Raw genomic sequence first — 15,727 nt, forward strand, 5'->3', positions numbered from 1 at the left:
ATGGCTCCTGCTTATACTCTGATTTGAATCAGCTTACAATAAAAAGTGATTACCATGGCTATAACAAGAATTACGAATAACACTAATGAAGGCGCCAGGGAAACCTCCAGTAAGAACGTATAAATTTAAATATGAAAGGCTTTCCCAGCAGTGTAGGATTTTTCTCTTCTCCACGGCGTCCAGACCGGTTCTGGGGCCCACGCAGCCTTCTATCCAATAGGGAAACTTGGTGCTCTTTCCCCGGGGGTAAAGCGGCAGAGCCGTGAAGCTGACCGCTTGGCTCCATATAGTGCTGAGGTCAAGAAAAGTGGAGCTATACTTGTCCAATTGTCTTCATGGTATAGGTAGAGGTAAAGCCAACCCTGTAACAGGCCGCTGATATCCATAGGGTTGTGAGACGTCGACGCTCCCACATTTAATAGACAATAAGCTCAGAGATGGCGATGAGGTTGTCAGTCTTACGCGCCGGTCGGCCGCCCTTTACCCGCAGGAAGATTCCTGTTACTCCTTTCTGTTAGAGGCTGAGTCTGATCCAGGGCCATAGTGCGGCTGGAAGGATTGGGTGAATTGAAAAATCCAATGACCTCATTGGAAATCGAACCCGCGACCTTCCGGCTTGTAGCTTAATACCTCAACCAACTACGCTGCCAATATGCTATGCTATGCATTTTCTTATAACTCATTTCTTCTGGTGTCTGTAAATATGGCGTAATGTCAACTTCTGAGTGAAGGGACTTTCCATTACTTGACTATAAAATATCTAAGCGTATTTCTTATTATCAAAATATTATGTAATATAGTTCTGCTGTTATGATGTTATCCTTACTAGGTGAAGTGCTCAACTGTTTACATACTGTTGATACATAAGTTTGTATGTGGTTGTCCTTGTGCATGCTCATGATCAGAAGTAATTTTCTTTTCAATAAGGTTTAAAGCTGTGTCAGACAGCAACTGATTGTTTATAGTATAAACCAGAAAACAGTAGAATAGAAATCAAGGTAGTATCAACGAATAACGAGAATGAATGAAGAAAGACTTCTCGAACAGATTCTGCGATACAGTCTATCTGGGAGATTACCAATAGTAGACGTACCTGTAGATCAAGACCGGAAGACCTCTTGCTTTTCCCTGTTGATGGGAAATGTCCAAGAGCCCTGAACCATGTGAATGATTGTGGTGAATCGTGAATCTTACAGACATTTGAAGTATATTTCCTTCTACGATGTGATGTTGTGAAATCTGGTAGAAATTAAATGATATTTCAAAGGCACTCACTGCATCCTCTTCAATTGCAAAGGGTAGGCAAGGCAAGTAGCACAAAGAAGCGTCCAGAGAGAGCGAGAAAGAAATAACCCCAGATCTTAATTTATAGACATTACGATGTAAGTATGACTCTTTGGATGGCTCATCAGCACTTCATATGAACTCTGCCTGCACAGGACAATACAAACACAGAAAAATGCTGACATGTATCCATGCCCTGAATGGGATTAGAACCCTCAGTGCCAGTACTTGAACGCTAGATGAAAGTGTGTCAGGCCACTGTGATGGGCATATTTGTTTTTGCTTGCCACATTCAATCACTTTGAACAGAAATCACACTATGAAGACGGATGTCATGAAGACACATTTTTACTCCATTTCATTTCGTACACTAGGTCGTGTTGCCAGTACAAACCTCAGCGGTCAGGTGGTGTATAGTATTCATGCATCTCCGTCAAGTCATGGTTTACATATTGTGGCATGTAGACCCGTTGCTAGGCAACGACCTCGAAATAAGCAGCCATATAACAGCCATTGCAGGATAATAGCTCTGTAAACAACGACCGTTGCTAGATAATGGCTGTGGCAGAAACGCACACAACAATGGAAGAGCTGTTGGGGCGGTGTTCTCTGTGCAGTTTGTGCGATGGCTATATAACGAGGGCCAGCTAAAGTTAGAGGAGAGTCTTGAGACAGCAATTAGAGTACAAGTTTGGTGTGAGATGGCCGTCAGACTGCGATGACATGAGCCCGGGAGAAGGGAAACGTCTACTGAAAAAACTTGATTCTTGCCTGTGAATTAGCCATAGCGCTAAAATTACTTGTTGCTATGATCTGTAAATGTTCAAGAAATTCAATTACGAATCAAAATCCAGTCCATAGTGACTCATATGCGCGACAGTATCAGTACTTACTCCTTGGTTCTATGATCCTCTACGAATCTTCATCTCCTGACAAAAAACGAAAAGAAGTAATCCTGTACACTCATATTAAACCTGAAACCTCACTAACCTAAATTTGCACAGTGTCACTTCGTAGTAATTACTCATCTCATTTGTGAAAAGAGGCTGGAAGCTTGAAGATGGGGTTTGAATTAAAATAGGAGAATTATGCACACGGTTGCTGCTAGGATTCTTACCGGGTGGGGGGCATTTTACTTTTAAGCGATTTGAAACCATTGTTACTGATCACCATAGGAGTATTATGAAAAGACTGAATTTAAAAAATTAACTGTGGCAGTGATATTTAGCATACTTCGTTCTTTTTTCGATCTTGATTTTTCTCAAAATCCAGTGGGTGTAGATGCCCCCCCCCCCCCCGCCCCCGGGGTTTTGCTTTTGCGGTCGGGCCATATATACACCTTCACCCGGCTTTGNTGAAGATTGGCAGGGGAAACCGAAGTACTCGGAGAAAACCCGCCCCAGCGCCACTTTGTCCACCACAAATCCTACTTGACCAGACCCGGGATCGAACCCGGGCCGCCGCGGTGGGAAGCCAGCGACTAACCGCTTGAGCTATGGCGAGACCTTATAGTTTAGTAGGAAGGTAGCGGTGATTTGTAGGAACCCGCTTCATCCATCTTCTAGCAGTCCTAAAAATGGAGGCGAGAGGTGTCCCTGAAATGTTAGTACAGTTCTACCAGGCTACATGGCGTCACTTTCCGGAAGGTACTAATAATCTTCATATTCCTTGCAGAGAGAACCTCAGATTTCACACTCACTTCTTTGCTGTTTACAGTGGACTGACGTTTTTGTGCTGCCATCTCTCACCTCGTCCTGGAACCGCATGGTTTCAAATCAGTGCGACTGCCTGGGCTTTCTTTTTCAACGCTACCTACCTCCAGAAGTTGATAAAGCATCGTCAAATAGCCTTGTAACTCAGTGTACAGTATTTGTATGAAAAATATTATGCAAGAACCAAATGCAATGATGTCAGAGTCCATTGCTCAAGGCAGTGATGGCGACTCACCTATACCTGTCTCACTGTGTCAACAACAAACACCGACTCTAGTGTTCTTAGCTATTACAAATACAGGACTATGTTGTGTATTATGTTTTGAAGTAAACGAGAAAGAAGCGATCCAGTCCAGTGCTGCGTGGAAGAAAACTGTTACCACTGAAACCATTTCGTAAGGTAAGGCGACTTCAGCTTCATGCTGCGTGTGACTTTACCCTTGGGGTGGTTAATAAATTTACTGTCAATTATTTACACAAGTTTTCAATTGTCAAAGCCTTTAATAAATTACATCAGCACTTAAAGTGGATTTCAGTTAAGAATAAGTTAAAATTGTTCCAGTATTTTAACACCATTCCATGAAGATGTGCAGGGGAACAGAAGTAAAGCTTAACTGATCCTCAGCCTCTACATTGGACGGACGAGAGCCGAGAAGCCTCGGGATCCATTGGATAGGAGGCTAGGTAGGCACGAAAGCTGAAAATGCTACTGTGCAGAAGAGAAGCTTTTTATGCCTCTGAAAGTTAGACGTTATAGAGAAGAGAAAAATACTCTTACCCCTGCCAGGGATTAACCCCCGATTCCTCGGTCGACCAGCCGTAGCGTAGTCGCTACACTCACCGAGCTTTCTCGGCTCTGTTAGCTTTGGTTATATAATAAATTCCTACGGTCTTGAATTACTGCACTGCTCTTTTCACAGCGACGCTAATAATTTAGTGGGTGTCTTAATTTTTGGGCGCTTTCAAAGAATACGAAAAGCGCCTATTAGCTTCGACATGTATGTACGTGTATGTATGTCTCGCCGCCATTAACACCTCGGACCCCGCTGGATGGATTTTCGTGACATCTTATTTTGAGGAGTAGTTGTGAAATCTGTCGTCGTAATAATTAAATTTTGGTTAAAAAAAATCTGACGAAAGTAACGGACAATTTAGACGAAGATCTAAACGCGTCATTCGGGATTACCGGTTTCTTATTTGCCCGCAGTTCGATATTCTAAAATTTAATCTGTTTCCGTCCTCAGGTGGGGGTGGGAGGTGGTGGAAGACACCTACTCTGTTGGGCCAGTTAGAAAGAGCTAACCTCAATCACTGGACAAAATCCCAAAACCCAGTAATCCCGAGTTCTATACACCATTATGAGAACCCTTTAGAATCTGACTAGCTTCGCCATGTTTGTCCGTCTCGTCCAGCAACGGACGGCAGTGGTTATGTGGGCAAGGGAATGAAGCATTGAAAGAAGAGTGTCGCCGCTTTAAGATGGGGCACCCGCGTACTAGGAGGTAGTGGATATATGGGTCCTAAAGAGGGGATATAGAATTGTAACTGTGCTTAAAAAATCCAGCACCACGTCATGGGAACCTACAGGTATGTATGTGCGAGTGTGTGGGCTCCAGAAAGGGTGGAGGGGACTGTATCGGTGTCGAATGTGTGAAAAAATTAAAGCTGTAATAAGGAAGTCTGTGAAATAAATGGAACTGCTGTCATGATGTTACGTTTAGGCTTTCATTTTAACCTGTGCCGAGTTTATGACAGCGACAAGCATAATGCTATGAAGGAGAGATCAACAGTTTTCTCCTGATGGATGTGTTGAAATACATAACTGCAATGTGTGTGTGTGTGTAAAAATGAACCTTTTAGTGTTATAGCAGTTGGTTCACATAATTACCACTATGTTCTAAAGTGCTGGAACACTGTGCTACAAGCTGGAAAGTCACGGGTTTGATTCCCGATGAAGTCATTCTTTTTTCTTTTTTTTCAATTTACCTAATCCTTCCAGTCGCACCATGGTCCTGGTGCCGACTCAGCCTCTGACAGACGTGAGTATCAGGAATCTTCCTGGGGCTACAGGGCGCCGGCCAATGCGCAAGGCTAACAACCTTATCGTCATCTGTGAGCCTCGACGTCTCACAACCCTGTGGGCCTCCATGGCTGCGTTACAGGGATAGCTTTACCTTTTATGCTCTAAAGTGTTGGTGCAACGTAAGAAAATCTTACCCGTGGAAATTATAAACACATGACTTCACGGTTCCACATTTCTTTGTCCTGTAAATGTTTCTAGCTCTCGTATGGAACGGTATGAGACACCTATGGTCAGATTGAGACATCTAAATTATGTATGTGTGCCACGACCCCATAGTCTGAGACAACCACAAGCAGTTAGAGATGCTTATGTACACATATACATACAATGAGTGCTGCCGGGATGGTTTCCGAGTGGTTGCAGTCGGCTTTCCTTTTGGAGGAAAATTTGCTTACAATCTTAAGTTTAAGCTGCTTTTATGTATTGATCGCCCTAGAATTTTGAGGCTAGAAGAATAATTTGTATGTACTATTATTTTTTTAATAATATTTGGTATATTTATTTCTTTCCTTCATAATTTATGTTTTTCCCCCCAGATATCGAGGGATAGATAGTTGGTTTCTGCCAGCGTTCATGGAAACATAATTTACGGTCGCTGCCAGGATTTATTCTGGAGGAGGGACAGAAAATTTGCTTACAAATTCATGTTCAAGACATTTAAGGATATTTTTACTGATATCTGTAGAGTTGGGGAGCTCTGCATTGAAACACAGATGGCAGCACAAACGGTGCTGTTGATCCTCCCGTAGGGTAAGAGCTCTCAGTTGGAAGGCTGCAACAGCCTAGCAAGAGACAATGAGTAGCTTCTTTGGTTTTACTCTTTCTCTTTCTTATTGGTTATTTGTGACAGCTGCTGCGTGTTATGCACTTCTTGCATCGTAGCTTTCGTCGAGTTACAAAGAGTACGTATTTCAGTATGTATATTCAATGTTGAATTTAAAATATAAATCTTTTTGCTTCTGATGACAAGAATGATTATCTGATATTTCGGGAAGTCCCATATGCCAATCGTTGTTACCAGGGAACGATTGTGTGCAGGTGTACCAACTGAAGCTACACTGGTTATGTCATCCTAATGAACCCAGCAAATTACTAGATATTTGTGGTTAGGATGGCAGAGAAGACTGGGGCTAGTTATTAAATTCAAATTTGAAAAGACCTTACGCAACCAAACCTGTCCGACAATGCAAACGGGTAATGTTGATCTGCCCAGAAAAATGAAGTGAAATACCTGGGCATGCATCTCGATAGAAGACTGACATGGGCAAAGCACATCAAAACCAAAAGAAAATAGCTCCACATAAAAGCGAAACAAATGCACTGGCTACGCGGAAGGAGATCAACACTATCAATAGAAAGCAAACTCCTCCTATACAAAGCAGTACTTAAACTCATATGGACCTATGGAATTCAGCTATGGGGTACAGACTCCAATTCCAACATCGAAATCCTCCAGCGCTTTCAATCCAAGACTCTCCGATCCATTCTGAACGCACCTTGGTATATCAACAACCACAAGATCCATGAAGATCTACAAATGAACACGAGCATTGACATGATACCTAAGTGAACAAAAAAGTTACGCCACTGGGCATAACTCATTAACGAGCCAGTACTTAAAATTAAAGTAAGTAAAGGTATCCCTGTAACAGGCCGTGGAGGCCCATAGGGTTGTGAGATGTTGAGGTTCCGGCATTTTCTAGACAATCGGCTCACCGATGGCGGCAAGGTTGTGAGCCCTACGCACCGGCCGCGCTTTACCCCCAAGAATATTCCTGGTACTCATTTCTGTTAGAGGCTGAGTCGACCCGAGGGCCATAGTACGGCCGGAAGAACTGGGTCGATTGAAAAATATCCAATGACCTCATCGAGAATTTGAACCCGCGACCTTCCGGCTTGTAGCATAGTGCCTCAACCAACTACGCTACCGCGTGCCTCCTCATTGAACACATATATTTATAGCAGACTCTGTATATTATGTACAATAAACGTGTGATAAAAAATATTAAAAAAGCGGCCAGTTACTAGACGGAAGCCACGCTGAGCCTTTGTTTGCGCCTACTCGATATACGCTCTACAGTTGGTCGTCTTGTGTTCGTGGAAGAAAGCGTGGTTTCCTTGCCTTCGAGAAATTTTTCCATTCCTTGGTTTTTTATTTATAACAGCGAGTTAATCTAAGTTTGTCGGAAGAATTTTTTGGCATCTGAAAAACTGAAATCCGGGTAGTTTATTATCATATTTTCAGCTTTTTATAACGTGTATTTGATCTTGTAATAGTTCACTTATGAAACAAAACGGGCTAACAAGGAGTTAAATCGTTACGATTAACTGGGAGTCAGTTTTACAGTGTACAAATTCGCTCCGCTGTAGCATTTCCTTCTGACTTGGTACAGAAGGAAAGTATGGGAGCGTATAAGAGGCAAAACGAAAACGACGCCGTAAGAACCGTGCATGGGGACGGCAAGAATAAGTTCTGGCTAAAGATCGCAATATAAGAAAAGCATCAGCTTAATTTTATGGCGCTACAGAGATTTTCCGAAAGAAAGAAGGCAGTGGAAGTAAATTTTATACAAAACAATTTTATAATTTATTTTAGAACTGATAATTAACCTTTATCGTATGGGAGTTGAGTCCGTGCTGTAGAAGCCGAAGACCCGATTCAAATGACGGATTTAACTAAAACTGTTTCCCCTTCAACAATGAAAGGCCGCATTATCTATAGTGATAACGAAAATCATATTTCTTTTTGCATTTCATAACCACAAATGCGTTCCGAGCTATGCAGTAGTCGCATATCAAATCATCTTGACCGCCTCCCGCTCACTCATAGGTACTGAACACATGAATCTCGTGTGAGTCAATGATTTGCGCCAGGCCTCTATTGCAAGCGCTTCGAATGTTCTTTATATTTCGAAGATAGCGACATGATAGCAACACGTACAAAAATTATATTGTCTCATGTAGAGGTGACTATTAAGAGGGGTTTGGATTGGATGATTGGATTTATTGCACCTGATACATTCACACAGTTCGGGACTACAGGTGATACAGCGCTATCGCTATTCGACACACTTTACAGTTCACCGTTGCACACAAAATAGAGTCTTCAGTCTTCACTAGTCGTATCCTGGCAACGGATTTATAACAGACTCACTGTAACTTCATCTCACACATGAAGTCTTCTTGTCGCTGTCTAATTCCTTTCTTGCCATTATCCTGCACCTGCCACTCACACATGAAGTCTTCTTGTCGCAGTCTAATTCCTTTCTTGCCATTATCCTGCACCTGCCAGTTCCGAAGACTCGACCCCATCTTCTCCCGACTGCTCTACTTCTGCCCTGCTTCTGTCCTGAGACAGTAAAATATGGTCGCGAGTCCAAGGGACTCGGACCCAAGAAAGACTGCGCTGGCAAGACCAGCAGCATATACAAAAGACAGATCCGTCCCCTTGTCAGAGAGGGCACCCCCACAAAAACAAAACCATAAATGTCAAACAGTGATACATAACTGGTCAAGAGCCCCAGATTGGGCTTGACATCAAGACTTACTGACTGACTGATTGTCAGTTGCAATGTGACTTTGACTTTGAACCAAGCAGTATTTGGGAGTATTTGAGAGTGTTTAAGTGTGTACGTGACAGAGATAGGAAGTTCGTCGTGTGAAGACTTGGCGTGTGATTTAGAAGATTTTATGTGTGCGACGGTGCAGTGATACTGGAAGTGTAATAGGAAGATCTTAGGTGTAATACTTGTACTGATTTGAGTGCTAGTTTCTGTGCTGAGATCCGTTGCTAGGAATCGAACAGTAGAAATTGAGCATCCTAGTGCGTGAGCAGCGGTGAACTGGAATGTGTGTAAATCAGCGATAGAGCATATACAGTAGCTAGACCCGTCCTCTCGTCAGAGAGGGCGGCCCACAAAACAAAACCGTAACTTTCAAATAGTAATAAATATCTGGTCATGAACCCCAGTTGGGGCTCGACACCAAGACTTACTGACTGACTGACCGTCAGTCACAATGTGACTTTGACTTTGACGTATAAAAAGTCAGTCGTAAGCTGGCAGAGCTTAGAGTCTTAGAAATTACAGAGGGCTAATCTGTAATCGAGCCCGAATTTCCTCAAACCTCTCATCTATGGGAGCTATTTTCTTCCAGTGCCGTGTTCAAGTAGCATGAACCCTGTGGTCTGCCGCTTCTTAGTAAGTTTGAACACGAAAGATTCTGTAGGCACAGGTAAATTAGGATATTTGGGGGAGAATTTTTCTCTGCACTTAGCGCAAGATCTCTTTCGTATGTACGTCTCAACAATAGAAATTCTGTGATCAGTGGCGTACGTTATTGGTAATAAAGAAAAAGATATAATTTCGAACTTAGCACTCCAAGTTCAACTTCAACCTTATCTCTTCCGGAAGCGAGGTCCTAGAACTGACGGAAACGAAGAAGGGTAAAGTATCCTGCCGGCCTGCCTGCGACGTTGTCATATTTCTTCTCCTTCAGACGCATCATAAAAAATTTGAAATTACGGTAAAAATGATTCTTCCATCAAATTAGTTCTTAAGGACTTAACGCTGTGTTTGCTACATAATAATCGGCGTTTCAAAAATCTTGTGGATATTGGTAACTAAACTATCATGCATTCGATGTTAATATTAATTGTACTAAGCAATAGCGTTTTAAATAGACTGAAGTTTAAAATTATTTCTGAAGTACGGATTCTAATTTTAGAATGGATAATACGGCTTTTTTTCTACAGAGCTAATGGAAAATCTTCCGTGAATGAAGTGTTGACGCATGCGCCAACATCAAGCACAAGAGAATTCCTGGAAGATGAAGCCGTTAATAATTTGGATATTGGTCTGTAGCTAAAACCGAGTGCGTTAACAAGGAACTTAAACTGAAGTTACTGTAAAATCCATGGTGTGCTTGTTACTATCTCCACAATGGTGCAAGTGTTGGCTGTAATAAAACTCGAAGTCTTCGATTTGAATGGCTGAACTTTTCCATGGTTACCATGTTGAAACAGGGCACTCAATCGATACAACGCACCCATGCAAGTAAGGTAACCATGGAAAAGTTCAGACATTCAGATTCAAGACTTCGAGTTTTATTACAGCCAACACTTGCACCATTGTGAGGACTTCATCCAAAAGTACATCACAATTAACAAAGCTTATTTATTATCCGACCCTTCAAAAAAGCAAAATATTTCCACGTACCCACCAGACTGAATGAATTGTCTGACATATTCAAGCACTTCAACAACAAAAATTTTTCCTTGACGTAGTCGTTAAGACTAGAACGTCAAGTGTTTCCGAGTAGCTGCATAAAGCTGTTCACACTGATGCTCAAATGAAGAGGAATATGACATACTTCAGTCGTTTCAAGTATTGTATTTTGTGGAATGCATGATATGACGCTCAGCAAAAAACAGATGACACTGCGGTTTTCAACGGCCTTCTTTGTTTCCGACTGGAAGCTGGTAGCGATCTTACAGAGCAGCATTTGCAAAGCAGGGCCATGAATGCATGATATGCTTCTCATCAAGTCCAAAATGAAATACTTGAAACGTGCCCTCTGATTCTAAGTGTTATTCTGATATTCTGATTCGTCTGATGGATTTGGCGATCCAATTGAGTGCCGTTTTACAGGCTGGATCCCGAGGTACTTGCAACAGTTTCCTTAAACTCCGCTTATGTTTTAGCAAATCTTCCAGACCAGGTATATCCTTGTTAGGGTCCGAGAGTGTAATTTTGCTTGTCGATGGTCCGCACGCCGAAGCTATAGAGGCAGTAAAGTAACGGGCCGCTTTATCGGCTTCTTCCTCCGAGTTAATTTGAATTCTGGGTGAAATTAATTCAGAGGCCAAGCTTCAAAACCGCTTCCAATCTGTGAATTTGTCAACCGGCTCCGAAAGATTCCTACTTCTAAGTGTGGAAAACGATTGGTAGGTAATCTGAGTCCAGAATAACAGAGACAATGACTTCTGACAGTCGGACTTTCTTGTGCACAACAATATCGAGAACGTCACCATTTCCCGTAGGAGAGTAATGAGTGGGACATTGTAGTGCTGTTCTTCTCTAACGGTATCTGGCCGCACAGAGAACACCGCTTCCAATAGCTCTTCTATTTTTGCGTGCGTGTCTGTTTTAACTATTACCTAGCAACGGCTGTTGTATTGCTGCTTATTTCGCGGTCGTTGTCTTGCAACGCGTCTACATGCCACAATAGCATAACAATTCTGGACGTATAGCCACTTTTGTTTACGTATGTATAAAACCGTAAGAGCTGTGGAAAAGTTTTTTGATGTAAAATACGTGCTTTATGTTTCTCTTCAACTTTCCTTCGAAACATATTCCGGTATGATAAATATTCAGCGAGTTGAAGAAAGCAGTCTTCTGGGATTTGGCACCGTGTATATGTGGTGTTAACCGACGTTTCGGAGGAACGTATCGCTTTTACCGGTTCTCGCGGTCTCTTCGCTTGCAGATTTCTTATATTTTTCTTCTACCCTGAAGATGGAGGCGATACGTTCCTCCGAAACGTCGGTTAACACCACATATACACGGTGCCAAATCCCAGAAGACTGCTTTCTTCAACTCGCTGAATATTTATCATACCGGAATATGTTTCGAAGGAAAGTTGAAGAGAAACATAAAGCACNAGCGAGTTACTCCTGAGTTGCGGGCAGAGACGGGCTCACGTTCTCGTATAAAATACCAGTTATATCAGATCATCTTTAACTAAAGTTGAATAGTGTCCACAGATTTTATTAAAACTCTTCGATACCACATTTCATGAAAATCCGTTCAGTGGTTCCCGAGTCGTTTTGTTCTTGCAGGCTAACGTACAGACTAAGGAACAGAAACGCCCATAATATGCACTTCTACACACAACTTTGTGGATTTCTGATGAGTGCAGGATGGAACCGGTATACGGAGGAATAGCCAGAAGGAAAGAGGCCACTATGTAGAGCATGTCATGGGTGGGTAGATAATATTAAAATGGATGTTAGAGAGATAGGACGGGGTGATATGGACTCGACTGATCTGGCACAGGATAGGAACCAGTGGATGGCTCTTGAGAACACGGTAATGAACCTTCGGGTTCAATAAAATATCTGGAAATTCTTAAGTAGCTGCACAACTGGCAGTTTCTCGAGAAGGTTTCATCCCCATGGAGTACACGGCGGAACAGTTGTCTTCCTGGCCACAGATATGATGTCAGCATTGCACGGCACAGAGCACCAAATGTTTCTTATCTTAAGATACGGGCTGTATCTTATCTGAGGGAACGGAAAGGTGTTCCTAGACACACCTGAGAGGAGGACAACGTGCCTCAGTGTTCCTTAACTCAGCCGACTCTGAGGTTTGCCGTGTTTTCGGTGACTGCCGAAACCGAGATGTTACTACGGACGGACAGACCTGTGTACTGTGAGTAATGCGAGCGAGTTTTGTGAATAAAGTGACACGTTAGTTTTGAGGGGTTTGAGATTATCAGAATGGTGACTATGAAAATTTGTCTTCTGTTACGTGCGCGGTGTTCTCTAGCAGACTGTCATCGACGTTTCGTACGAACGTACTGCTTCCATCTTTAGGGTCGAAAAGTAAGCAGAGCAAGCAACAAGCAAAGATCAACCAGGAAGCTGAGTTCCTTCGGAAATGATATGCCGAAATTCTATATACGTTTATGATCTACGCTTGTCTCTCCATGGTGCTTCTCATGGCTTGTTCGAATGGTTCATTATTTATCGTCGTGTAACCAAAACCTGGCGTAGATTTCGCTCAGTTTCCTTGCTGGTGTTGTATATTCATAAACAAGAAGTTCTGGGAAGAACTAATCGCCTGCTTTCTTTCCACTACAAGTTTGGGTATTTGATAAGAAAAATATGGCAAATCTTTATTATGTATGCGCAGGTCAATAAAACAGCAATATACACTTGAGCTTTGTAGAACCCAAATTGTGATTGTATTGACACCATAAAGTTTATTTTGCCAGAGTCTCGTCAGTGAGAACAGGGTGCACCACAGTAAGGTGAAGATGTCAGAGTCAGGGTCAGAATTACTTTACGACTGGCGATTTTCGGCCAATCAGTTCGTCTTGGCGCCATGCCACTTGAAGCTCACGACCAGCGATTTTTATTCACCTGAACTCTTGCGGTCATAGTCCTTAGTAACATCCTCTCTGACGAGAGGAGGGGTCTCTCATTTACAATTGATGCTGACCCTCGTCAGTGCAGTGATTCTTGGGTCCGAATCCCCGTGGGACTCATGACCATATTTTACTGCCTCAGATTCGAGACTTCCCTAACCTGGAGAGTCAGGTCCCCGTGTTTATATCCCCCAAGAACTGGGTGACCCAATTATATCCCTAGACACTGGGTTCCATTTTCGTCGCCTCCTATGACTCGCAGGGCTACGGTGGAGGTATTCGAACCAGCCTCCACACGAGCTATTCAGGTGAGGATGGCTGTAGGCTAGGCGAGGCTTTGTGAGACTCGTCATTATCCCTTGCACCCCTCGGAAATATATGCCTATTCTCTCGCATGGTAATGTGCAATGAAATGTATTTTTATTGTGCCCATTGCTGTATATGAGACTCGTATATCTCTTTCCGTGAATTTCTTGTCGGATAAATAATGTATCTTAATCTTGAGTACAATATATGAAAGATGGGCTGAGAATGCTTACATGAAAGTCCAGACAGGTTTCTGGTTGCTGGCTGCTGACTCATAATACTGTGCTTTAACAGACTGTACAATCGTCAAATCCATCATACTCGTATTTATCCACAACAATTTCACCACCTCCTATATGTATACGTGGTGTTCTAAGCAGATAAGGTTGCCCTGATTCCCTGATAATTGGTACTAAAATGTACATGGTTACGTAAATAATTAAATCATTTGAGAACTTGACCACATAATCTTTTAGTCGTTTGGAAATGTAACTTTATTTTTTACCGTATTCCGATAGCTTAACTTAAAAAAAATATGTGTGTGTGTATGTTTGTGTGTGTGTGTGTGTGTATGAATGTTTGTGTGTGTTTATGAATGGGTCCATTAAGTGACATTTCCATGGAGTGAGTGTGTTTATATAAGATCAAGCATATGGCTTCAAATCAAGATGTTTAGCGGCTGCTTCCTTGGAATTACCGCAAGAAAGTATTTGCGAGATAAGCTGTTTAAAGTGCCTGACATAACATAACCTTCATATGGAGCTAAATGACATAGGTTTAAGCATTAAAATAATATGAAAGCTATTGTCCAAACAATCTGATCGGCTGCAGTTAGAACTAGAACAAGAACTAGTTACAGATTTCGCGCAGCCGCCATATTTATGTTAACTGTACTATAAAAATATTACCTTAAGAAGAATTTACCATTCTTCGAAGATCTACAAACCACACACAAGTTCAAAACTACGTAGTTGCAGCGCTTATGTCATTCAAAACCTGCAAGACTACAGACTGTCATCTTAGTAATTATTCATGATTAGAAGTTACGGAGTTAAAAGTGTGGAGACAAACACAGACACGATGAAAAATAAGCCTGTCTTTGTATTACAGCAAAATAAGAAAATTAGAGTCAATAACAAACAGTATTTAGGTCTAACACAGGGATTCTCAACCAGGAGTGATTTCATATCTGCTGGCTATTGTGCAGAGTTTGCAAGTATCGTGAACCGAAAATACAATTTTGTCTGTAAGCTTTCATCTGAATACAAAATTTAGCCTGGCACATGTAACTTTTATGTGCACTGTTCTTTAAACCTTAAGTATTTCCTGTTTTTTATTACTAGTGGGGTGGGACTAAGTCCCTTGTACTGCGACCCCTTCTAGCCTATTGTACCAGCTCCAGATGATAGGTGAGGGTGATTGTGGAGCAGTTGGTGGAATGAAGATTTGCAAGGGAAACCGAAGTACTCGGAGAAAACCTGCCGCAGCGCCACTTCGTCCACCACAAATCCCACTTGACCAGACCCAGGATCGAACCCGGGCCGCCGCAGTGGGAAGCCAGCGGCTAACCGCTTGAGCTATGGCGAGGCCTTAAATCTTAAGTAAATTATATAAACATTGTAAAATCCAATATTGGAACGACGGTCTCCGTTTTTTACATTATTTCCTGCAAGCACATGCCCTTTCCGTAACTTGTGTTCGCTTTGTGCACAAGTAGAGTACACTAACTTAGAAATGGCATATGGCTTGAGCCATTTCTTTACACTCGTTTCCCATTTGTAACTGAATCCCCATGTGAGCAAGAAACGGAACAGTTATTCGAGGTGATGTATATATTTCTCTTTCTTCGGCATTTTCACTTTTTTGTGGTTCGTCTAACAGCAGAGTCTCTCAATCTGTCTCTGCCTTCCCAAAGTTACTCCTCGTTACTTACCTTACTTTCTCTTAATTTTCTCTGTGTTACATCTTCCTGAAACTGTTGTTCTCTCTTGAGCATTGGTGTTTTCCATCCATGTGAATGTTCAAAATAAATGTGATTCTGTCTTCATTTGCTCTTGAGACGAATGTATATTATCTTGTAAGATTTGAGGCTTTCACGGCGGTGACTATGAAGAAAGCAGTCTTCTGGGATTTGGCACCGTGTATATGTGGTGTTAACCGACGTTTCGGAGGAACGTATCGCCTCCATCTTCAG

The 15,727-nt window shown here is 42.2% G+C and overlaps 3 protein-coding genes across 4 annotated transcripts in view; 2 read left to right on the top strand and 1 right to left on the bottom strand.

Moving 5' to 3' along the window:
- The window catches only part of LOC111873787 (lysozyme-like), a 16,092-nt gene extending 12,625 nt beyond the window's left edge, over nt 1-3,467 (top strand). The window contains exon 5 of the mRNA XM_023868752.2: nt 3,001-3,467. Within this exon, the coding sequence (XP_023724520.1) occupies nt 3,001-3,008 (8 nt within the window). The 3' untranslated portion in view covers nt 3,009-3,467. The remainder of the gene's footprint in view (nt 1-3,000) is intronic.
- The window catches only part of LOC111873785, an 85,174-nt gene that overhangs the window by 59,586 nt on the left and 9,861 nt on the right, over nt 1-15,727 (bottom strand). The window lies entirely within an intron of this gene.
- Nucleotides 3,310-15,727, top strand: part of LOC111873784 (adhesion G-protein coupled receptor G2) — an 18,633-nt gene continuing 6,215 nt past the window's right edge. Inside the window, exon 1 of one of the 2 annotated variants that reach the window (XM_023868744.2) lies at nt 3,310-3,396. The gene's annotated coding sequence lies outside the window, so the exon portion shown is untranslated. Of the gene's footprint in view, nt 3,397-12,432; nt 12,510-15,727 lie in introns of those variants that run through there. The other variant, XM_023868745.2, reaches the window with a different exon arrangement.

This window comes from Cryptotermes secundus, unplaced genomic scaffold (assembly GCF_002891405.2).
Source record: "Cryptotermes secundus unplaced genomic scaffold, Csec_1.0 scaffold214, whole genome shotgun sequence".
Classification (NCBI taxonomy): domain Eukaryota; kingdom Metazoa; phylum Arthropoda; class Insecta; order Blattodea; family Kalotermitidae; genus Cryptotermes; species Cryptotermes secundus.